Raw genomic sequence first — 26386 nt, 5'->3', positions numbered from 1 at the left:
AGTTCTAAAGTAGTAATACTAAATGCCTAGGTAATCAAGTTAAAGTAATAGATGGAATTTAAAGCCTGTCGTTCATATTCGAAAAATCCTAAAGGTAAATTCCACCCCTATTCTGGCCTTAAATAAATTAGAATTACTCATTGTTCACCTTAGGTACTTGTATTATAAAAAGTTCTACAGTAGTAATACTAAAGGCAATCGATTTGATGTATTGGAATTTATCAATAGAGAGAGCAAATTCGGCAAATACAATTCAAAGATGGTTAAATTGTTAAGCCCTTATAGACAGCTCATAGTGGTGATACCAAAGAACATAACACCAATATCAGGGAAGGGGGGAGAGAGCCGACGTATATAGGGAGGGTATGATAATCCAGTTATCCACTTGTACGTGGGAGAAAAAAAAGGTCTCCACTACCTGAACCTATCAACCCCAGAACAGCTGCTTTGAGGCAGCCACCTCCCTTTGAAATATAAATCCAGCTGAGCACTGCCCCGGGAAAAGTAAATGGTAATGTCCCTATTCACAAAAACTAATATCCTCCATCCTAGAGCAAACAAAATTAAATCAGATCACATAAAGTTGCATCGGCACTCCGGCTTGATGTGCGTTTCGGTGTGACTAACCGCCTTTATCAAATGTTCTTTATCAAATGTTCTTGATAAAGGCGGTTAGTTACGGCGAAACGCACCTGAGTGCTGATGCAACTTTATGTGATCTGATTTTATTTTGTTTGTTCTAGGATGGAGGATATTAGTTTTTAGGGAATAGGGACACATTATTATACCTTCCCTATATACCTCAGCTCTCTCCCCCCTTCCCTGATATTGGTGTTATGTTCTTTGGTATCACCACTATGAGCTGTCTATAAGGTCTTAACAATTTAACCATCTTTGAATTGTATTTGCTGGTTTTGCTCTCCCTTTGTATCCAACATTTAGAATTGGCTGGTGCTACTGATAAAGTTCAATATTTTAAATCCATTAAATCCAATTAAATCCAATTAAATCCAATATTTTAAATCCTTCTTTCAAACTTTTTTTCAATGCAAGTACCTAAGGTGAAAATGGGGTAATTCTAATGTATTTGATGCCAGAATAGGGGTGGAATTTACTTTTAGGATTTTTCCAATTTGAACTACAGACTTAAAATTCCATCTATTACTCTAATCCTACCACTGGGGGTCCAATTACTTTTACATAGATCTTCAAATAGATCTCTGGATATCTGTGGCCACCCTATATGTGGAAAGGTATAACTGTGTAGTGTTCTTTTTTCCTCTAATTGTTTCTGTTTTACCTGAACGAGACATTTTTATGTCTTGCTACATTATACACTATTTTGAGATACAGATACTATTTTTGATATGTACTAAAACTCTAGTGGCTCATTTTGTAACATAATCCAAATTCAAATTATATTCTATGCTTATCCATCTACTTCTCCATTCCTTTTTAATGGGTATTGGTTATTACATTTACTTTTGATTGCACATGCTTAGTTTATTATTATTATTATTATTATTTTGTGTATGTCGGCTTCATAATTATTACCTATAACAATATTTTTTTTAATTTAAAGGTAATTCCAGTGGGGTACAGTCGTTCCCTATTTTTAGGGGGACTTCTGACCTCATTAGTTGTTTTTTCGCTTCTTCATTGTTTTGCTAATGTACCGGTGCGCTTTGATCTTGCCTATTGATATACTAAAAGTAATACCTCTTTATTTGACATCATGTAGTAAGTTATTCAATGTATTTTGAGATTCTCCACTACCTAAATCCAGAGTGATAGAGCCAATAGATTCTCAACATTCTATCTGTTGTTGAACTAAACTATTCTATAGCACCACCTGCTGCTGAAACAAAAATAGCATCATCTTTTCAAATATATTTCCTGGGTAATCGTGACATTGCTTGATTTTTAGTCCAAGTATATTACCTGATATGTTGCATCCTACATAGGTAAATAATCGCCTTTAGATCATACATTTCTCTGGCATTGTCTGTTTTAGTTCTAGCAGGAGATATTCCGTTTTCGGCACTTGAGCTCTCCTCCATACGTTTTACTCTCTGAAAAGTTGTGTGTAGAATCAACACACATGTAATAAGAAAAGAAAGGCAGGTAAATATTTTATGGTTTATGGTAAGCCAGTAGTTTATTATGTAAGAGATTGTCCTACAATTAATCAAATCCTGGGACAACTCCCAGCAATCATCAACATTCTCTGACCAAGCATGGCAACATGTCCTTTACATTAGAAAGTATCCAGGCGACAGAACCAAAAGATATTTTTGAAATTATATCACTAAAACAAACTATTGTTTGCAGATTCTCTATCTTGTCCCTAAGGGGATAAGGTGAGAATAGTTTGTCAACATTCACATCATTCAAGAAGATTGTTCCCCAGCTTTTCATAATCACATGTTGTACATCAGAGATAGAAAAAAAAAATTGTTGAAGAAATTAAAAAACCTCTTGCATTTCCACTCCATAACTTTCTATCTTTATACTCCAGAGAACCAGCTACTATTGTAAAAAAAAATAGTATTTATATATATATATATATACTTTACTCAAGCTAATTTCCTGATAATATAGGTAGGATAAGATGCATGGCACCTGTCACCCATTAAATAAGATTCCTGTTAACCACCTCTGGACTTGGGACTTGACAAATCCTGTGATACCATGATGGTCCATGCACATCATTTGTCATGAAGAGGATAATAATACAAATAGTTCTTTGACATCTGATTTATGTTCCGATGTTTTGACATTTTATTTAAGGTAATGGGCCTATTAGTTGTCTTTTTAGATTCGTTTTAACGTAATGTATGTTGTGTAGTTAACAGGATTACGGTCAGTACAATTTATCAGATGGATGTTATCTCAGCTTCATCTATAAAAGATGGTCATCATGGTTGGTGGAGTATATATTGAATGTAGTATATTTAAAGCCATTTTCTTTTTATATATATATATATTTTAGTTGTTGATATAGCCTGAGTGCTTTGGTAATTGCTGACATTATCCTATTTTTATTTGACCTCTATCATTATATATAACACGCTCAACAGTGCCTTATTTATTTCATTTTTTACATGTATTCATCACAACTGCTGTAGGAAGATGCTGTTTAGTAATTACATGTTTTAATCATCATGAATTAAAAGATTACTACAACGACCATATCTACTTCTGTTCAGGGCTACTTAATTAATAAAATATGCCAGTTGCATTCTGGCAAAGGACATATAATACTAACCCTTGCATTTTTTCTTTCCCCTCCCTACTTCCCCCAATAACATTGCTAAAAAAAACACTCCCTTTCCCCCTCACTGGCTCAGATTTTGTGCATGTGATTTGAGCAAGTGAAACGATCCAATCACAGGCTTCTCTGAGTATTAGCATAAAGTTAGTATTAGGGTAAGGATTAGTGCCATGATCTGATTTATCACATAAGTGTTCAGTACCCAATGCAATTGAAGGAATAACATGTCAGATAGAAAGAGTGTGGTTGTCCTTACATGGCCCTGTGGGTACATTTTTCTTTTCAGGTTTTACTGCAAATGGAGGGAAGGACACCTAATTAATATTGCTCATTTTACAAAGAAAAGGTCCGCCCAAAGGGTTGCAGTAATCTTTTACTGATATGTTATTACTAAACTTGTAAGATACTTACCTACCTTTCCATATCTACATAAAGTGATATAACTCCTAAATGGCAGAGAAGTGAGCCGTAAGACAGCAGGGGCCTGATCTATATACCAAAACCACTTAATTAAACAAAATTTTGTGTGGTTACAGTCTAATTATTTATCCACTTATCCAATCATAATCTGCCATAAGAATCTTTTTTTTCATGATGATTCTCCTCAAAGAAATGTCCCACTCTTAAGGAACAGCAGGGGCATGGAGAGCTACCAACGTTTGAGACATTGACAAAAAAGTATTAAAAAACAGATAATGTAAAATCCTTAGAGTTTATTACAACAAGTAAATTCTAAACAATACAATGTTATTATAATAACTTGATTCGTATTTTATTGATTCGCAATTGTAGCCGTGAATGAGAATCAGCTGAGCGCCCGCATCGGAAACAGAAAAAAGGTGGGTACAAAGGACTTTTAAAAAATGGATACCAACAGACCAATGAGATTACCGACTGAGGGAGCCGAGAAAGAAGGCGAAACGCGTCTCTGGCAGAAGAGGAGAGAGAGGAAGTAACACCTAGTAGTTATCTGTGTATATTATATTTTGATATATTAATTTTATTTATTTTTGTTCAAATAAATTTTAATTTTAAAGTTACTTATATCCATCTCTACCTTACATTGGAAATCTGGTTGAGGGAAGTGTCACCTCCTAATTGACACTTATGCCAACAAGAGGATGGCGAGTTCCCAGCAAAGCTATAACACTGGACGTAGGGACTGCGGTGCTGATGGTGTCTAGTGCAGTGCTGATGGTCTTTGGTAAGCACTAGGAGCATTGATTGACGGAGGGTCTGTCACATACATAATGCAAACATTATGTATATGTTTACCAGTACACAGATTTGTTTCACAGATAAAGTGAGTAGTAACCAATAAAGGGAAAACAGGAAGAGCAGTACAAAAAATCTATATATTATATATCTATTATATATATATATATATATATATATATATATATATATATATATATATATATTATATCAATATCAATTTATTTATTTTTACCACTCCCCATTTTTTTCCCTCTGTTGGTCACTTCTTGATCTATGAATAAAATCCACATATGGTAGCTATTCCTTAACCATCGATCATCTCTTTTATTTTTTGGGGCACCACATACAGATCTATAAATCATGAATCAAACAAACTGTTCTTCCATTGTCCATTTAATTTGTTTTGTGATATATCCATGTGGCACGGAATTCAGATGATCCACTGATGGCCCAAAGTTCAGACAAATTGCCATTCAATTGAAACAAGAATTTGCAAGTCTAATAATAATTTAAATAAAAAATGTTTCCCATATTTCTACCTGACATGTTATTACCCCAATTACATTGGACACTAAACACTTGTGTGGTTAACCAGGTCATGGCCCTAATCCTTACCATAATACTAACTTTATGTTACTAACACTAACATTACTTCTAATCTTGATCCTACATTAGTGATACATGCAATGTGATCGCAAAGAAACCAATAACTGTCTTTGTAATTGACCTAGAGAAAGATCACAGTGCCCAGAAGCCAGTTGGTGAGTAATTGGTGGACAGCCTCACTTTTGAAGTATTGAGCAATAGCTGAGAACATGTAAAGCAGCAAGTAGAAAGGATATAGCAATACTACATGGGACGAGTCATCAAATCTCTGTTGCAGCCTGTAACAGTAATCTAATGAATGGGCAGACTCAGATGCTCCACTATCTCACACTTGAGGCATCGAGGAAATAACCCAGTACAATCTGATAACTGCAACGTGATGATTCAGCAATGGAATGCCTGGAGCAACCTCTATGGTACTAATGCTGCAACATCTTATGCATGAGGCATTTCAATCTCGTTGCAATCAACAAGATCTATAGTACAGTGCATAGCAACTTAGAGGGTACATTAACCACCAAAGCACTTACTGGTGGTGATATAAACGGAATGCTGGTTGTCAGTAACACATTTATAAATAGCTTCACAGTTTAGCAAGTTATTTCATGCGGGGTGTAGGGGTTCTGCTACTTAAAATTTCCTCAATGTGATTGTCTGGAAATCTTTCTAGGTTAAAAATGCACCACCACCAAGAAGATAATATCTTTTTTATTTATTCAAATTTTATATTACGTATATTAAAGCATCCCACTGTTTCTATATAAATCATCTCATGCACATAACAGCACAATGTGTCCACCTGTACTGTGGATCTTTGGTTAGATAGCCATAGTTAAATGAGATAATGACCCCACAAGAGACATCTTGGTCAAAAACTAGACAGTAGAAAAACATCATTCCGCATGAAGTGGGAATGGCCAGCACCCAAATAGCATGGATTGGTGGAGACAATAGACAATAATGCTTACCCCTCTTAGTTAATTATTTGAAGACAAAAATCCGGCACAGTGTGTTTTGCAGGTGTGTGGGTTGGTTTAGATTCAGGGAGAAGCTTCCAGTTATGTTCCACACCGATGCTGCATATTTGAAGTGAACCTGTAATCTCACACTACACCCATAAAACAAATGAGGTTATATGAGATGCACATTAAACTATGGAAAGTTAAATTGAGATTGAAAATTGAGTTTTTAGATAGTTGTTTTGGTGTTTTGTGCAATTATGTGGAAACATTTTTTTACTCAGCTGTTTTGAAAGTCTTTCATAAATTACATTTGAAGCTTAACTCATGCTCATTTCCCCTTATATTGCTCAAAGAGGAAGTTAGGTGAAGTGGATACATTTACTGAACTGTGGTATGTGGAGCGTCAACAGGGAAAATGTCGACTTGTGGTCAGTATAGCCAAGCTGGGGAGGTATTGAAGGGATCCTATAGTGCCAGCAAAACAAACACGTTTTCCTGGCACTATGGGCTCTTGGATTGCCCCCCTCCCTCGGGGACCCCCTCCCTCGGCACTGAAGGGGTTAAAACCCTTTCAACCATTTACCTTAATCCAGCGCCGGGCTCCCTTGTTGCTTGTGACCTCTCCTCCCCCGCCGAGGTCAGCTCCCGTGGGGAGCCGAATGCGCATGCGCGGCCAGAGGAGAGCATGCATTGAAACCTGCCCATAGGAAAGTATTACTCAATGTTTTCCTATGGGGATCTTTTTTGATGCTGGACGTCCATGAGGACGTCTAGCGTCAAATAAGTGCGATTTACTCAGTATAAATCGAGGAAGCGTCTCTAGTGGCTGTCAGGGTGACAGCTGCTAGAGGCTGGATTAACCCTGAGGTGTAAACATAGCAGTTTCTTTAAAACTGCTATGTTTTTAGCTGCAGGGTTAAAACTAGGGGACCTGGCACCCAGACCACTTCATTGAGCTGAAGTGGTCTGGGTGACTATAGTGGTCCTTTAAGATTTACACATTTTGGCATGCTGTTTAATATCTTTTAACATGTTTCTAAGTTTAGCAAATAAACCCCAAGAAAACTATTAAAGAATCCTTAAATCCCAATCTATAAAAAAGTAAATTTTATATTCACAAATTTAAATAAATAAATAAATAATAAATAAATAATATAACATTATAATTCCCTTTATCATCAGGGAGCACATTTTCAGTATTTTAAGCATCTACAAATCAAAGAGATTTTGTAATAAGCCAGATATATTACAAAGAAAAATGAATGATATATGCAATTATAAAATAAATGGATACAAAACTCAAGAAACTTTTTTTGTATCAAAACTTTATTCAATAAACAAAAGAATGCACCATTGGGTTAACATTTCTATAAAAAAATTAATATGGGACTGTTCTACAGTGCATTAAAAAAACCCTTTTCTTCTTTAAGTAGTATACAAGAATGTGTGTAGAAACAGTCAATTTTAAACTATAAGCAAGTTTCCTTTCAGAGAACAAAATGTACATTTAAATATTGCAATGACTAATCTAATTTGGTTAACAATGCTAGAATTTGACATTTTCAAGACATCTACTGGCTCAAGTTATCTATTTGCCGGGTTTTGTTTGTAACAAACAGTTGCTTTATGCTAGTTAAAGCTGGAGTACACCTATTTAAAGTCATTAAAAAATAAATAAGACAGAGTAACAATTTCCATAAATACATTGAGCAGGACTACAACAAATACCATTTTGTGTTTTTTTTTGTTTGCTTTTGTTTTTTTTTTTAAATGACCCATCACTTTAAAAGTACTGTGACACTCTTACAAACATAGTTCATATTTTACTATAAAAATATTTTTTTAAAAAACAGCAACAAAACTGCCATTCGAACAAGACATGCAACAAAATGTAAAGACTGTAAATTTGATACATACGGTACTGTAAATTTTATTTAGTACAGCAGTTTTTAGAAGGGAACGTTTATAATAAAATTCTGTCATGAATAAAGAAAAAAAATACTTAAAGGTGTTTAAATGTCTAGAAAGCTGTGGTTTATCTACTTGCATATGCATGAAATCAGACTGCACACAATGGGGTCTCGTCATTAAATAACAAGTCGTGTTGACATGAGAACCAACACTTCAAATCTTGGCTCAGATAGCTGAGTTGGAAAACAATAAATCTAAATGTTGTAATTTTTTTTCATTTTCCCAAGTCTGCTATTTAGATCTTAATTTAATTGTCAGTTCTTAAATCTCATCAACTCACTGGATTACAATGATGCTTTATTATTTAATTTTTAAACTCTTTAAGAATAAGAATTGGTATTAGTAGCATCAGGCTACTACAACTTCCATGATTACACCTTAGAGATCTTTTCGACTTTCCAAGGGTATCTCTAGTTGATATTTTGATACAAACTGACTAGGTGCACCCCCTTCTGCAGGTACTCCCCCACATTTTTTGTCCATTCCCCTTGGAAATCTTTCCTTGCACATCTATTTTGTAAACCAATGCACAAAGTCCCTACGTAAAAGCTGCATTTAGGCCAAAATATATGATATAGAAAGATATTGCAACTTGACTAACCTTTTTTCAAACTAATTTTGGCCTTAATTTTGAAATTGTATTTTTAACTCACAGCTACTCTAAAAGTTCTCTATAAGAAGTTAGTTCTTTTTTTTTTTTCCAGAAGAATTAGTTAAAAAGAGCAGAACTGTTGCCGAAATGCTTAAGAAGAAAGAAGCTAGTCGAAGCATAATTATGACAATGATTCTACAACTAGCAATTGAAAATTACTTTTCTGATGAATCAGGTTCTCTAATTGTTTGAAGAAAAAAAGGACAAGTACAATAAATTCTAATAACCAATGATATAGCTCGTTATTTTGACAAACTAGGTCAATCTTTTTATTTAAGACCAAATTAACTGTTGTTAGTGAATCGAAGCCAAGCTGCAGTTACGAGCAGCGAGTTACACACAGACGTTGGCCAATTAAAACAATTTATAATGGTTTTGCTAGAAAATTGCAAGAACAACGCTTGGTGTTTTTAGCTATAGATTAAATAGATATTTTAAAACACAGACAAATGGTGTACCCCAGCTTTAACCTTCAGCACCAGCTAGCTCGTAGATATCAATTTTATCATAATTTAGCTAAAAGGAAACATTCTAAATAATAAATTAAATAATACTTATAAAAAAGCACACCCCTCCCTCCCCGAATTACTGACAATTCACAAAGTGGGATATTGTCAGTATCGACTTTACAATTATAAAAAAAAATTTTTTGTTGTTTTTTTGTTTTCTCCTACCACCGTGTCCCCTTGCACTGAAAGCATGTGCAGCATACTGGATTATATGGTAAAACACCAGTTTAATACCAAGATGTGCATATACACCTTTGCTTGTTGCAGAACAGAGAAAGAAACAATGTATATGGAATAGATAGTGAGATATTACCTGTGGCTAAACCATTTATTTGTCCACCACCAGAGGCATAATACAGTAGTGTTTTCCAATGCATGGCTAATCCCATTTAACACCATCCAGTATTGGTCTTAATTTAAATTTTATAACATTTACACAACAAACTATGAGTTGTGGTGAAATCTATGTCTAGTAGTTTTATAACACTAAACAGGGCAAACCAACAGTAAACTGTATAATCTCCGCCTTTGTCCCCCCCCCCCAAAAAAAAAGTGAGTTTAAGGGGGAATTATCACTCCTCTGGAAATTCTACCACTGAACACAACTTAAATTTGATGCTCGGTGATACACACAGAGATGAGAATAAACAGAAAATAATGTTTCCATTTATTTCTCCTCCTTTCCCTATGATGACTAACAGATTCTGAGGGCTGAGGATATATCAAGAATATCTTTTTTTTTTTTTTTTTACTTAAGACTAACAGGGAGCCAAGATGAGATTTTCAGAATGAAGATAAAGTGTGCATTTCTACATTTTATCTTTTTTTGTTCAGACCTCAAACACATTTTTGATAAATATTTAAATATAATAGAAATATTGGAAAGTGATGGTTCCCAGTTAAAAATGAAATGCAGAAACCGAAATATTTAAAATGAGTTACAAAATAAAGTGTTACATGTAAATTAGGGTGATACAGTTAGACAACATTTGCCATTTACCATCTTCAGGAAAAAACCTCAAAGAACCACTCCAGGCACCATAACAACTTCATTGCGATGATGTTATGCTTGCACTGAAATACACCTTTGCTTGTTGCTATCATATTAGGAGCTCCCCATTCAGAAGAGTAAGTGAAAAAGAAGAGCGCCTTTATAACTCACTTTTCTGAATGGAGAGTTACTGATAAGATGGTGTGTCAAATGGCCATCAGGACTCAAATCTTAAAGGGAAGGACAGAGCACTCAGACTTTGGGCAACGTAGGATAAGAAGATGCCCTGGACATCTTTGTAACATAACAGCTTCATCATGATGAAGTTGTTATTGTGCCCAGATAGTTCCTTGAACCCCTTAAGGACACATGACGGAAATATTCCGTCATGATTCCCTTTTATCACAGAATTTATGTCCTTAAGTGCTTAAAGGAATGGATACAAATTAATGAATAAAACTGTGTCATTATTATGAAGAAAACGTGTAGAAGTGGATTACAAATTTATTTGGTGAATTTACATTGCTTACATCACAGAAGTTCAAAATCTCCCCCCGCCCCCGCCACCCAGATGTTGGCAGATTAATCCAATAACAGCTGTAGGGCAAAGATTTGACACCTGGTTTATACAACTCAGAAACCTTGTAATAGAACGTGTAGGTTTCAAAGTATTTTTTTAAGTATGCTAAGCTCATATGAAGACTTTTGTGTCATGTGTCAACCAATAAGTCTCCAGCTGTAATCAAACTATATCTTAAATGATGTGTCATGTGTAATTCTGATTAAAACGTTTCATTTTTTTTATAAGGTTTAAGGTTTAGAATTGCAGTAAAAAAATAGACTGTATATTTTTTTTTATTTGTTTCATATAAAATTGGGCATATTGCCCATTGTTTGATTTTGTTCTTTTAGATCAACAATTGGTGGGAAGTCAAGCTTTTCTTTATTGAAATTAAATATTTAACCATATAAATTAGTCCAGATCAACTCCATTTTTATCGAAATACTTCATATTATAATATTTTATGTTTATTTTGTTTCATTGAAATCCAAAGCAGAAGATGGTATGAGGTATTGACTTACTTTAACCCCTTAAGGATACATGACATGTGTGACATGTCATGATTCCTTTTTGTTCCAGAAGTTTGGTCCTTAAGGGGTTAAATTGTTACAATATCATAGGACCACAAATGAATTGCAAAGTTGCTAGATTACTAAAGTTATTGCAACCTTTGTTAATTTTTTAAATGTTGCATTTTGTAAACTATTTTATTTGCATCAAGATAAGATAAGATGGTACTCGATAAGCAAACCATGATGCATCTCTTAAAAGTAATCACTATTTTTCTACCACTTTACAACAAGTCACTATTTTACCCATCCATGTCTTTTGTCTTTAATTCTGAATTCCTGTTTCTGGTCAAATAATCAAAATTATGTAATTGTGTGCAATAAATATTAATCTCCTCATTATTTCTACACTAGGGATGTTCATATTGTACAGTCCAGCTGTTGGATGCTGCAATTAAAGTATAATTATAGGAACTGCAACCTGACAACAGCTGGAGGGCCATGGCTGGACTTTACTGATCTAATTTAAATGATAAGAAATATATATTTCAATCAGTTCCTACTCATGGCTATTGACCAAGAGGAATCCAATACCTGTTAGATATCTTGTTAATTTTACTTAGTTTCCATGTAGACAATTACATTTTTAGCTAAAGCATTAGCATATTGATGACATTTTTTACAGGCAATATAATCAAGCCTTTATGGTGTTTAACTTCTAACTTCCACATTCTATGATGCATTTAAATGAAATTATAACCAGTGATTCTAGCTTCTAACAATCCCACCATATATCTAAATGAATAAGTACCGAACTCGAACCTCTGTCTGACACTTTACATTTTGACAGTGATGTCATTAAGGATTTTCAATTATTCGGGGAAAACGAATTGTATCAGAGCTCCATTTTGAAACAGAAATCTATTGAAACAGTTCCTTAACGTTGCACCTGCATTTACTATATGCCAGAAAAACCTATATGATAAATGATATTCATTTCATAAAACAAAGATAACAGTGTCTGCCTTTTTTGTGGCTGTTATCAAGCGTGAATCTTTACTAGTATGCATTTGAAAAACTGAAGTTAAAGGTCTATTGGCCTATCTTTTTAATACTTTTTTTCATTTCTCCTGTAAGGCAAAATGATATAGTGTATATATATATTATATAATTTTATAGATAATATACATATGTATATTTTCTTCCCTAAAGATGAAGTTCTGTGACTATAAATAATGTAAATCCACCAATACATTTTGTTTGTTTTCTTTTTAGAACACATACACCCTTTGTGGTTTATTAACTAATCAGAAAACGGTTTTCAGAAGTGTTGAAACAAATTCTACATCTTGGCTCTCTGGTTGAATTATGACTTTTTTTAGTCAGTAGTCAATTCACAGTAACTCATAATTTTTGCAAATGCACCCCTTTGAGTGATACAAGGATGGCCATTGCTTGTCCGGTAATAAACAGGCACTACTCACCTTTGTGACACTGAAAGGGGTTAAGACACAATATACGCCAGAAAGACAATTTATTCTGATGTAACATGTTACATGTCATCCATAACAAAAACTGAGTGTGGCATAGTGATGAAATGTACGCTTCCAAAAGGTTTTTCAATCTTGCAGAAAATGGGATTAGCTTCATCCTCCTCCCCCACGCACAAATCCATATTCTTGTTCCAAAGAAATCCAGGTCACAAGAAATGATTCTTTATTGAATGTCACACAAATCTTCTTTTGTCTAAAATCAATGGTATTGAAGGTTCTTTTGACTTAATGTTGATGTATCCATGAGGACAATTTAAAACACTGGTATGCTGCAATTTTCCTGGGTATTCAATTAACAATTTTTGTTATCAGAACGACCTGTAATCCATTGCTCCGCAATACACTGCAGGCCATTCTGGCAACAAAGGAGTTAATATTTTTCTTAATGCCATTAGAAAGCAGAGCCTGTGATTGCATTTAGTTGCTTCATTAGACCCTCTAAACTTGCCATTTGTTCACTTAGGTCATCCTGTTCATATACCTGATAAGAGAGAGAAGAAAAAAAAAAACAGTTAAAATTACCATAAACTACATATACGCCTTTCTAGAAGCCTTCAAACGCGCAGTTTACCCAAATGTATAATCTGTCTGTCTGTCTGTCTGTCTGTCTGCCTGTCTATCTCTCTATCTGTCTGTCTATCTATCTATCTATCTATCTAATCAATGCAAGACTGACTATGATTAATAAATGCAGTTTTGATTCAAAGGAGTGCCTGAACCTACGGCACAGGTGCCACTTATGGCACTCAGAGGCCTCTAAAGTAGCACTTAGTGTCTGCTGTCAAGGTAACTATCGGTCCTGGAGGCACAGTTTAATGTGTCCTGCTGAGATACTTGCCTCACACTATTGTAATCAGATAACCCGTTACAAGTTTTGCTATTATTGCTATTAAACGGGTAATTATTGGGAGCATGAAGTGAAAGAAAATATGGAGAAATATACTAAAGAGAAAGAAAATTAATGAGAACAAGTTACAAAAAGTGAAGAGGGGAACCATGGACCATAACTGATCTGGTCACTTTTAGTGTTGGTATTTGATTCCTGCAAAAAGCAATAAAAAATTCACCCTTTACAGCATAAGCCCTTTTAGCAGTTGCTAGTCTATATATTCTTTCTGGCTGAGATTAATAACATACTTGAATCAGTAAAATGTTGATGGAAAAAATATAAAAAATGTTAAAGAAACAACAAACAACAATTCCCAATGAAGGAACTAGCAGTGTGTTAACCCTGTAGACAACTTTAAAATGGCGATTTTACGATATCCCTCACCACTTTGTACAAGTATTAGGGTTGTCACTCTGCTGATTAGGACTTTTTGTCTAGGACAGCTCCCTTCCTGTCTGAAAAAAAGGCAATTCTACAAGTCACTAAGCTGTCAATGTTCTTGAGTATTGGATCCCCTTGTCTATTATTTGAAATCATATTTTCTTACACTCGCTGGGTCCTCTGTGTGTTTGTGACCTTCTTCTGAAACATCTGGAGCTGTTGGGACTGAAACCGGGAGTAGCGGAGATCTTGCCTTGCCTGCCAATCCAAGAGATGCTGTCTTTACTTGTGCCTTTGGAAGGCTGGCCCCTGTAATCAACAGATGTAGATAATGGTCAACAATTATCACTATAATACATTACAGACACTTTAGTTCATGCTTTGTATTCCATGTAGGTGAGTTAAATTAAAGTCTATTATTGAATGTTACTGTCAGGATCCCGCGGGCGGCTGCGAGGGGAGGCTTCAGTCCGCTCGCGGCACTCACCCTCCAGCCGTCCGCGGTCCCCTTCCCGGCGTACGCTCGGCGGGCGGCATCCTCACAGCCTCGGATGCCGCCTGCGTCTTCCTCTCCGTCCCCCAGTGGCAGCATGCATGACGCTGCACGCTGGGAGACCGCCCAGTTTTATAAACGCCGGGGTCAGCCACCTGACCCGGCGTTAAAGGCACAGTGCCTCAATCACAGTGGGAGGTATACATATCTCCAACGTGTGATTGTTAATTCTAATTGGAAATTATCCAATCAGAATTAATCAATAGGTTTAAATACTTACCTTTCCTGTCTCTCTCTGTCCTGTTGTGGTCTTTGCTTGCTAGTATTTCTACTGAACTTGTGTTTCTCTCTGGTTACGTACTCTCTGGCTTGTGTATCCGACTTTGGGACTTTCTCCTACCCTTTCACCTCGGCTTGTCTCTCATTATTCTGTCCTCTGGTTCCCCTTACTCAGCTTGTTTCCTGACTATTCTTTGTGTGCTTAGCCCGGCCACTCTAAGGTCCGGTACTGCACCTTTTCTCTGTATGTGTGTTAGCATGTTTGGTTCCCAGAATCGTGACAGTTACCACATCAGATTGTATTATCTGACATTGTAATTTAATGCACTTCTATAAAATAGGCTTTATATTTCAGAAGCTCATCTACAATTATCATAGGTCCTATTAGGAGGGGTGAAGCACTGGCTGTGTGCCTGTTTATACCTCTGGAGTGGTTTTCAAATAATGTTCATACTGAGCAAATCCCTTCAGCAAGAGTAAGTATATATATATATATATATATATATATATATACATATATATACCTGCTTCTTGTCAAAGGGACCATAAATAGACAATAATCCTAACAGATGCAGCTTCCGTGTTATAGAGTTTGTCTTTTTTGTCTTAATTTGTCATTCGTTATTTGTCTCTTGTATTTACGACATATACAACCCTATGGAACGTGACACTTAACAAATAAAACGAAACAACTTTCATAGATTTAGAATATTTGTATTGGTGGTTTAGGTTTGTAAACAATATAAATTGCTACAATTTAACATAAAAGAGGTTTGTTTATGTACATACCCCAAAAAGTTATTGATTTTAATGAAATGTCTTAATTTTCGTACCTACAGTTAGGGGTACCAAAGGGGCATGATCTATATACCAAAATATTAAGCTAAACTGTTTTAATGGATAATTAGAGTATTCTTTTAATATTTGTCAGGATGTTGTATACAATATACAATTATGTATGGTTTGAGCATCCCATAAGTTTTAGGTTTTTTTTTAAATAGAGACATTTTCTTATATAGAGTCAATTCTTAAAAAAAAAAAAAAAAAAAAAAGACTTTCTAGGTAATTTATTACACCATGTCTTTATGAATCCATCAAATAATGTAAAATTTAAGCCCAACATAGTATAAAAAAAATAAATAAGCTGGATAACTGTTGGCTGATAGGGACTAGAATTTGCAAATCCATGGCAAATTCCTGTCAATCCACAATTTATTGAATGATCCTGGCTGTAATTAAAATAAAAATGTCATATGGATGTAAGCCATCATGAATGAACAAAAGATAACAGTTAAAACTTATTTTCTTAAGAAATCCATGATATCCTTTTATGAATCCATATTGTCAAAAAGTCTCAGAATAATAAAATCACCATTTTTACAAAAATTACAGTTCATTACAGCTTTTTTTAAATTTATTTCCTGATGTCTAGACTACACATGTTTTCAAATTGCTGTATCCCTGTAAGAAATGATATTAAATAGACTGGTTATTAACTCTGTTTGCCTGGCAAAAGTGAAATGTCATCATGTGAATAAACCTGAAAGTAAGGGAATTAATTTGACTTGTGTTGCAAATTTTGTGCCAAGAACACTTGCTTGTCATCCTAGCTAATTACTAGGAGCATGATAGTAAGCAGCAGGGGCTGGAATAGGGAATAAGTACATAATGAGATTGGGTTGCCATTTGATCCAAAAGACTGTAGGCTGCCAATATATAATCCAATTCTTGCAAAGAAAAAAAAGAGGAAAGGTTGACACTGGCAAACTCTAAAATCAAACACAACTTTACAATTTAGGCACTAAAACAGTTAAACTACTTTAAAACAAAAGACAAAAAAAGGAACATGGTTTGCAGCATAAACATATTTATTTTGCGTGCAAGAATTCTTACAACAGACAATGTTAAAAAGAATAGTCAACAAGGAAGTGTTTAGATTGTGAGCTAGTTGGAAAAGGGCTTCCTTCATCTACTATTCCCATATGTTAATAAAACGTTTGTCTTGTTTTCTAGTGTACAATGCCCGCAGAATATGTTAGCACTACTTAAAGGGACACTCCAGGCACCCAGACCACTTCTGCTCATTGGAGTGGTCTGGGTGCCAACTCCCACTACCCTTAACCCTGCAAGTGTAATTATTGCAGTTTTTTATAAACTGCAATAATTACCTTGCAGGGTTAAGTCCTCCCCTAGTGGCTGTCTACTAGACAGCCACTAGAGGTCACTTCCTGCATCATAGCACAGATTATCTGTGCTAGAGTGTCGCTGGACGTCCTCACGCTGTGTGAGGACCTCCAGCGTCGCTCTATTCCCCATAGGGAAGCATTGAAATTAATTTTCAATGCTTTCCTATGGGGTGCGCCAATGCGCATGCGCGGCATTGCCGCGCATGCGCATTAGGTCTCCTCGGCCGGTGGGCGGGATCAGTCTCGCCCACCGGCCAATGGAGGAAAAAGGTGGAGCGGCGGGGGAGGAGCAGGCAGCGACGTGGGACATGTCGCTGCCTGAGGCAAATGACTGAAGGGGTTTTCACCCCTTCAGTAACCGGGTATTGGGGGGTGGGAGGGAAAGGGACCCTCCAGTGCCAGGAAAACTGATTGTTTTCCTGGCACTGGAGATTCCCTTTAAATAATTGTAATGCTTTGGACACACAACACATATGCATACATATATATTAAGAGTTATAAAGTAGAGAGGACGGACTAATACTAAGGCAAAAGAGATATATTTTTAACATTGTACCTAGAGAGTCATTGTACGAGGGAATCTAAACTCCAGTCTAGAAAAAGGGAGGGTGGCGTATGTAATGTAACGTGGCAGAGATCAGGAACTTTCTAGCTCAAGTCTAACAGACCCATTACACTGCGCCATCAGTTTAGATAAGCAAACTTTTCACTTGATCTGCCTTAATATTTAGTAACTATGACAGGAAGATGTAATTTATTTTGGTAGCAGCATTCTGGAGTATTTTGTCAGTTAGGGTCTTCTGAGAGAGGAATGTGATGATAGTAAGAAATGTCTTTGATGCTTAAAATAATGTTTTTTTTATTTTTAGAAAATACTTGCATTTGTTCAGTAAAACATGTATTCACCTTTACAAATGTATCTAGAAGACTCTAGAATCTACATGCATATAGAAGCCTCCAATAATCACAACAAATTGGGCTAAAGTGGAACACTATTCTGTCCAAAATAGACTATTCTGGGGAGAAGCAAGGAAAGATAAAACATTTAACTAGTTTGCACTGTTTATTAAATGAAATAGGCACATACCTACATGTGCATATAATTAAATTAATACTACTATTTATTTTGTATTGTAAGTGTATACCATTCATGCAATGGTTTGGGTTGCTATAAATTATCTGAAAGGGATTCTGGCATGTGAAAATCAATGCGATGATGTTAGGCGAAGATAATATTTTACATATATCGATGCTGTTGGCAGGAACGGCTGCTGACGTTTGTTAAGCCGTAGCAAAAGACCTAACAATTTCAAGTGTTTCTCATATTTATTCTGAAAATTCATCTGATAGCATTTTACCCAAAATTGTAGTGAATCAATCAAATGTAGGACATTGGATACAAACAAATAAACACCAAGAAAAGGCATTTGAAAAAAAGACAAGTTTCAAGTGGTTTTTTTTTTTTTGTTATATAACTTTTTATGCCTGTAGATTATTTCAAAGATATAATAAAGTTTTTCCTACTTTAAATAAGTATTGAAGATTGATTTACTCTGCGCTTATTTGAAAAGATTATTCTTAGTACAACAGAAATCAGTACGCCACAATGGTAGTGACAAAATATTTCTTCTTAAAACATCTTAGACTCAAATAGATAGATAAAATATCAGAGCCATCAAGATGTTCCACTCATTAAAAGCCAAGTGTAGTGAGACCCTTGTATCATCACTTGCCTCCTCTCCTTTACTATATTAAATATAAATATATAAATATTGCTCCTGCTCTTCCTATTGCCCCACTTTTCACTTGCTCTTTCCCACCATACCCATTTCTATTTTCATTACTTTTACTTTCTGCAAGTACTTTGCATATTACTTATCCTTATTCCTCCCCATATCTTCTGCACTTTTCTTAATTTCCTAGGTCATCTGTAAACCTTTTCCTCAACCTGTATTAGTTACGCTCTCTATCCTATTGTTATTTACTCCCATTTGTAGGCCGCCTACTCTTTCCATCCAATAGTCTCAGCCCTATACGATATAACTTGCCCCAACTCTATCCCAATGAAAATTCCAACTTTGACCTTCTTAATGAATTTGACATTAAATCTCCCCAGGGTTGCCAATTTTACTCTGTTGCGCTTCATTTCACTCACTTTATCTTGCTCTACAACACTTGTTCTTCTATGAAGTTACAACCAGTTTTGACATCCCATATATCTCTTAAAGATGAAAAACAATGTCACCATGACAATGCAGTCCATAGTGGTACTTTTCGGCATACATTTAGCCTTAGAAGGCATCGATTTGGCTGCTGATACTGAATAATCAGATATCCATGCTGATTTAAAAACTTTAAAGACCAGATTGTGATAATGGCATGGAATATTATTTGTTCTACAGTATTTAATCCAATCATATTTACTATACCGTACCAATCGAAAATAAGGTTGCAACCAAACATAAAGTCTACATTATTCAATTTGTAATGAGTTAAAAATGTCAGATTTAGCCTGTATCAAAATCTCCAAACTTTCCACTTTATAGAAACTGTTAGGAAAACAATGGACTGAACAATCTTGCTGTATTTCTGCACCTGTTTTTGCCCTGGGCTCTAGTCAGGAGACATTGATAAATGATCTCCTTAGTGTCTTGTCTATAACCCCTCACTATATGTTGTAGTAAGTTTATCCCCCATTGCTTCATTAACAAAATGTTCTCAGCATTTTTCAAGTGCATACTGCATCCTAAGCATATTTTAACAATAAGAGTTATTTTTGGAAAGTTTACATTTCCACTTCACACATTTCTTTGTTTTATGAAGCTACGCGCTGGCTTGTTTTATTAATCTTGCTCGTGGTTAACATATGAATGCAGCTACATAATTAGGAATAACGTAATTTTTTGCAATGACCATATGCCTGCTCCGTGCTTTGTATAGTAACCAAGCATAAGGCCAACACATGCTCAACCCTCCATTCATATGACATATGACTTTAAAAACACTAAATGACATGAACGATGCACTGAAAAATAAAGAATAATAAATAAAAAACACTAAATGTACAACAAAAAGCCTAGTATTTCATTTCACAGAAGTGGTACATTGAGAACAAAATGGATTTTCTATGCAATATTCTATGCAATATTTTTTCCTCCAAAAAAATACCTATTCTATGCTTTAGAAGATGAACGTGTATTAATAAAGCATAACTTTTATTTAGATAATTATAATAAATGTTAAGAAAATGGTAATACGATATATACTGCATGCTTCGCTGTACATATGACTGGGTCATTCAAACCTGATGTCGTGAAGGCTAAATGCAGCTTAACCTTCTACATAAATATACCCAAAAGTCAGAAACATAAATGAGTAAATAAAGAGGTTAATTTGAAACCTTGGCATGCAAGGCTGCCCAATTTATTGTTTGCCGTGTGGCCATTTTGCCAACCCAGTATACTTTAACCAGCAGCAATGGGCCCTCATCACATTATTGCATACATACATAGCAAGCACCGCTATATATGTATGCAGTCCAGGGCCCATGTTAGTTTGCACAAAGAGGGGGCCCGAAAGCCTGCGGCATCAGTCTTTGGCAAAAATAATAATAATTATGGAAGAATTACTAGTACAAGTTATATATTACGCATGTAAATCTACCTTACCAACCACATTAATGTTCAATTCAAAATTTGTAAACCATGCGCAGGATGCACTAATCTAATAATTACAACATTATTAACATATTTACTTATCACTTTTCTCTCAATAGGACTCAAAGTGATCCAACGTTACAGCAGAAGTACAAATTACAGATAATAATAAGTACACAGATGTGTGTCTTCTAAAAAGGTCAAGAAAGGTACTTATGTTTGTTTTTGAAGTTTTCTACTGAAAGAGCTCTTAAGACTGTGTGCGCAGAGAGATATACAGAATTAGAAAAGACCATGTAGCGGACTGGACCCTGCACCAGAGTCTGCCCCAGTTTCCTGGATGGGACTGCTTGCTCGCCTCCTGCCCTGTGATTATGGTCCCTGGGAGATATGGCCCTTCAAGTACAATATTTGGGCATAATGGATTATGTATCCCCTGAATGGATTGATTGTGGATATGTATTTTTATGTGAACGTGATGTATGGTTTTGAAGTTATAAATATTGGGTAAAAAGTATATTTTAAACTGTATGAATAATGGGATTATGTGTCACACTAAGGGGAGGGGATGTGTGGGTTGCACCCGTGATGCTATTGGATATTTTACACCTCCCCTGTGAGCGGTCTTATATGTGTGAGATGGAAATAAAAGCCAGGCTGGATGTGCCAGTCCAGAGTTCCTGTTTAACCCTCAAAGTGAAGTGTCGTCTCATTATTGGGGAAGGATTTATTGTATGCTGTTCCAGTTTGACTGCTAGGAGTGTAAACCTATTCATATGGTTTTTCCTATTCAACTGTCTACAGCATTCATATGCTTGAGAGTACTCATATGCTTCTCTGATTCGTGGTTGTGGTGTCTTCTGCAGTGCTTGGAGTCCTCAGGAAACGCTAGGAGCATCCTTTAACGGAGGTACCCAGTCTGCGTGCCAGGTGATCCGTTACAGACCAGTTCAGAGCTTCAAGCATTAAAGGGACACTATAGTCACCAGAACAACTACAGCTTATTTATTTTTTTCTGGTGATTAGAATCATTACCTTCAGGCTTGTTGCTGTAAACACTGTCTTCACTGGCAACTCACCAGATGACTGTTAGAGATCCTTCCTGGGTCATGGCTGCCTAAAATGCATCCAAACATTCAGTATCTCCTCCCTCTGCATGCAGACACTGAACTTCCCTCATAGAGATTTACTGATTCAATTCATCTCTATGTGGAGATGCTGATTGGCCAGGGCTGTGTTTGAATCATGCTGGCTCTGCCCCAGATCTGAGAAAAACAGAATGCAGAGCTACAGCTTCTGGCTTGAATACAGTAAGATTTTGCTATATATATATATATATATATATATATATATATATATATATATATATATATATATATATATAAAACATGTCTACATTTCTTTTATGTTTGTAAATTACTCTATCTATAGTTTCCTATAAATCCCTTCAATCCACTGTAATGCATAGGTGGTCCTCTGACAGCTAACTCAGAATGACTCAAAACAATCCAAAACTAGGGTCAATCCTAGAGCATTCTTTAATGCAGGCTTCCCCAAACTCTGGCCCTCCAGATGTTGCTGAACTACAACTCCCATGATTCTATGAATTAAATATATAGGCTGAGAATCATGGAAGTTGCAATTCAGTTACATCTGGAGGGCTGGAGTTTGGGGAAGCCTGATTTAATGCATGTAGGCTCTTACAGTCTACTACAGTAAAATTAAATACATATCATATCACAGTACATGGTGCACACTGCATAGATATTAGGGAAGCAGCTTTAATTCAGTATGTTCCATCTCTGCTCTGAAGACCTTGTTTAAATAATACTTTCCAATAAGGACTGTGCCAGTCATACAGTTATTACCAACCAAGTATGTGTTATTAAAGGAACACTCCGCTGCCTAAACAAATAAATAAAAATTACTATTTAGTAGATATACCCAAAATTAAAACATGCATGCTTTTTATTATGCATTTTAATTGGGGTATGTCTAAGAACAGCTTGCAAAATCTGTAGATTTCCAGTCTGCAGCCTTTGAAAGCACCCACCTTCTTCCCCAGCCCAGACTTTCTGTGGCTGTCCAATGACAGACTTTTTAATGCTGCTCAATAAGCCTTTGCAAGGCAGGTGTTCTGGGTAATTTCCTGCCTATTGTGTATAACTCCACTAAGCTAAGCAACCAGGAAGTTATAGGAGCACTTGATGGACTGACAGCCAGAGGGGTGTAACCAGATTAAGTTAGCAAAATGGAATCTGCACATTTTGTAAAATGAAAAAAAAAAGAGAAAACACTCTTCACACATAAAGCACTCCAGCAAGCTGAAGTGGTTTAGAGGTGTGGAGTGTCCCTTTAAGGTACCACCATCCAGTACAGGTTGATACAACCAATAGAGTACATGTCACAAGAGACACAAGCCCTTAAGAAGATATCTGTATTCATAAAACATATTTGATTGGAGCCTTAACACTGATTATGGGCACAGCTGAAGCGAATATGTAGTTATAAAATGCGTTGAAGGGATTAGACAAGTCCTTCTATTACTGTTAAAGATTAATGCAGTTACTGTGCTGATTATTCATACTTTTCAATATTGATATTACTGATTGATTTCTGGAGGATAAACACTTGGAGCTTGAAAGAGATGATTTGCAGAAGATTTAATATAAATATTTGCTAAGCAAAATGTCAGTCGTCTTCAAAAACCCTTTAATTTATGCACAAAAAAAAATACAACAGGATTTCAGGCGAAGAATTTGATATTAAAACAACCTATTTGTATTTATTTTAAATGATATTTAAAAGTCCAAACTGATCTCATTTGATACTTTTCATCTCTTTGCTACGACGCCCACAAGTCTCTTTATTATGCGCCGAACATGAAGGAAAGATTACAAAGTGATTTTCTCAGATAAACTTTTTTTATCATTGAAAGTTAATGATGCACTTCTTTGAAGAGCTGTTATTAAGCGTGATCAATGAAATCCCAAAAGACTGATAAAATAGGAATTTTTATTTCTTTGAAAACATAACAATTTCTTCAGTTCTGTTTTGAATGTTATTAGAGTTCTATAATATTTGTAATGGTGCAGTTTATAACAAAACAGAAAAAAGGAGACATCACAAGAACATTCAAGAATGACTACGCAAGGTCATCAAGATGAGCATCCATGATCCTATTACTATTAAATCTGCTGGAGACATTAAGGAACTATGTGGGGAACATTTGCAATAAACATAATGTTCAATGCATTTTAACGTGTATTTTTATTTTTTTATTTTTATTTATTTTAACATTAAATACAGTTTAAGTCTAACTCTTCCTAACATAAAACTTGCTGAATAATTGTATTATTCTAAGTAAATGTTTCACTGAAATTACAATAAACTATAAAACTGCACAATGCTTACTCTATTTTTCTTATTGTATTGCATGTTGCCCCAGTGACTGGTTCTATCTTTTTTAGAGATGAAAATAAAAGAGTATTGCGGTCTTATATAATATCTTTTTAATTGAATTGCCAATAATGTAGAAAAACATTTTTTTTCTGCTGTTCCAATGGCTAAAGCCATTCTCTCAATATTAGACATAAAAACAAATAGTTTTATTTTTAACAGAGGCTAAAAATTGTATTTATTATCATCGCTGCATTTCGGTTTAGGATTAACTGTGTAGTTGCCATAATGCCATAAATTCATTTATTTTGAGACATATATAATTTAGAATTTGACACTGTTCTAAAATATTATAGTCTAATAAAACAGTATTACAAGTTATTTTAATACTCCATATTTTTCTATAGTAATTGTAGGTACTGTTCAAACTTAATGTACTGTGCTAGTTTAAAATATTGTTGAGAAAAAAATGGTGTCATAGCTAAATAGTTGTGTTACTAGCTGGTACTTAGGGAATGTTATATATATAGAGATTTTGTACTATTTAATGTTATATATATATATAAATTTAGTACTATTGGGATTTTCCTGCACCATAAGGCAACTAACCTGTCAAAGGAAAGACACTAAAATATCAAGAAAAATCTATTTATGTTCTGTTCATTTTATGTTTTGTATATGGATTCATTTAAAATAATTTTATGTTCCTCAAGAAGTCAAAATGTTGGACGAAACATGTATTATTATTATTATTATTATTATTATTGGTATTTATATAGTGTCAACTTATTCCGCAGCGCTTTACAATATTATGGAAGGGGGAAATTTAACAATAAAAGGGACAATTACAAAATGATACAGGAACAATAGGTAGATGCGTACCTTGCTCAGATGGGCTTACAGTCTCCAACCCAGTCCTCATAGACCACCAACAGTCCAGGTTTTGTTAGTATTTCCATTGGAATAAAACAGGGAATATATAAACCTGGACTGTTGGTGGTCTATGAAGACTGGGTTGTGGACCACTGGTCTAGAGGACCATTTTCTAAATTTTTATTATATATGTTTTATATGCATTTTTGTATTGGTAAACATTTTGCACACCATCCTGAGTCCTCATGATCATCCTGGGAAAGGTGTTTATGATTTGGAGCAAGAAGGAATACAGGATAGGCAGGAATCAAAGGGAAGCCACCCAGAGATGACATTGTCTTCAGTTATTTTGATTGTCTTCGTTTATTTTGTGAGTGCATCTCTATCCTCACAGTGTATCTATTTATTTTGCTGTATTTTGATCTTTCTCTCTTGCTATCTAGATTAAAAGCTGTATCCCAATGTTTTTTTCTATATTTTGAATATATAATCTGAGATAGGTCAGAGATACAAAGAACAAACTGAAACAAACACAAACAATAGAAGCACACTCTCTGGTATGTGTCATTTGCATACATACAAAGTGGTTCTACAATTCTTAAATATTGTTTATGCTAATCTATGAAGGTTTGTTATGTGTGCAATACTGTGCTAAAATTGGAAATGGGAAAGTTCAAGCCCTGCTTTAAAACATTGCTCAGTCTTTTTTTAAAAAAACATCTCCAATAACACCTGCTCATTAATTAGAGAAACTAATGAGAATGAAGAGTATCAACACAATCTACATAGATATAAAACAAGAGATTTAAAGAAATGTTCAAATGGAATTACAAAAAAACCTAATCGTGTTAGAAGTTATATTTATATCTCCCTTATGTTGTTTTATAGAATTATATCTCCCTTATACTGTTTTGCCACAGAAATGAATGGCAACTAACATAATAATAAAAATGATATTACCAATGAATGAGCTACATAACTTGCTAAAAACATTATTTTCGGTTTTCTAAAAGAATAGATAAAGATTGAACAAAAGCAGAGTCCTGGCATCTGTTTGCCATTAAATACAAATCCTCCTTGATAATGCACATTACAATAGCCTTCAGAATTGAAAATAAATCAGTCAAGTGATGTATAGATTAGAGATCATCACACTCATAGCAACACACATAGGTGGAAGCTTCCCCCCTTAAGTTTTAGTGTGAGATATTTTGTTGATAACCTACATAGTAAGGATTTGTATGGTGAGCCAATCATTATCCTTATATACTTAAAGCATCAATATCCCTTCCTGAATGTTAGTCTTGAAATGCAATTATTAACAGCTTAGACACTTTTTTTTTAGAGGTCGCCACAGTCCAAATGTAAAACTTAATTCCTTTCTATGCTTTCAAATGTATTGTAGGCGTATGGCAAGATTTCA

At 35.0% G+C, this 26386-nt stretch overlaps 1 protein-coding gene across 1 annotated transcript in view; it reads right to left on the bottom strand.

The window, feature by feature from the left end:
* Nucleotides 1–12466: 12466 nt before the first annotated feature.
* DCC (DCC netrin 1 receptor) overlaps nucleotides 12467–26386 on the bottom strand; it is a 635057-nt gene continuing 621137 nt past the window's right edge. The window contains exons 29-30 of the mRNA XM_063453897.1: nucleotides 14244–14386; nucleotides 12467–13288 (exon numbers count right to left, since the gene is read on the bottom strand). Coding sequence (XP_063309967.1) covers nucleotides 13199–13288; nucleotides 14244–14386 — 233 coding nt within the window. The 3' untranslated portion in view covers nucleotides 12467–13198. The remainder of the gene's footprint in view (nucleotides 13289–14243; nucleotides 14387–26386) is intronic.

Source organism: Pelobates fuscus, chromosome 5 (assembly GCF_036172605.1).
Source record: "Pelobates fuscus isolate aPelFus1 chromosome 5, aPelFus1.pri, whole genome shotgun sequence".
In the NCBI taxonomy this organism is placed as follows: Eukaryota; Metazoa; Chordata; class Amphibia; order Anura; family Pelobatidae; genus Pelobates; species Pelobates fuscus.
The sequence above is the reverse complement of the archived record's forward strand: the minus strand, read 5'-3'. Positions and strand labels throughout refer to the sequence as shown.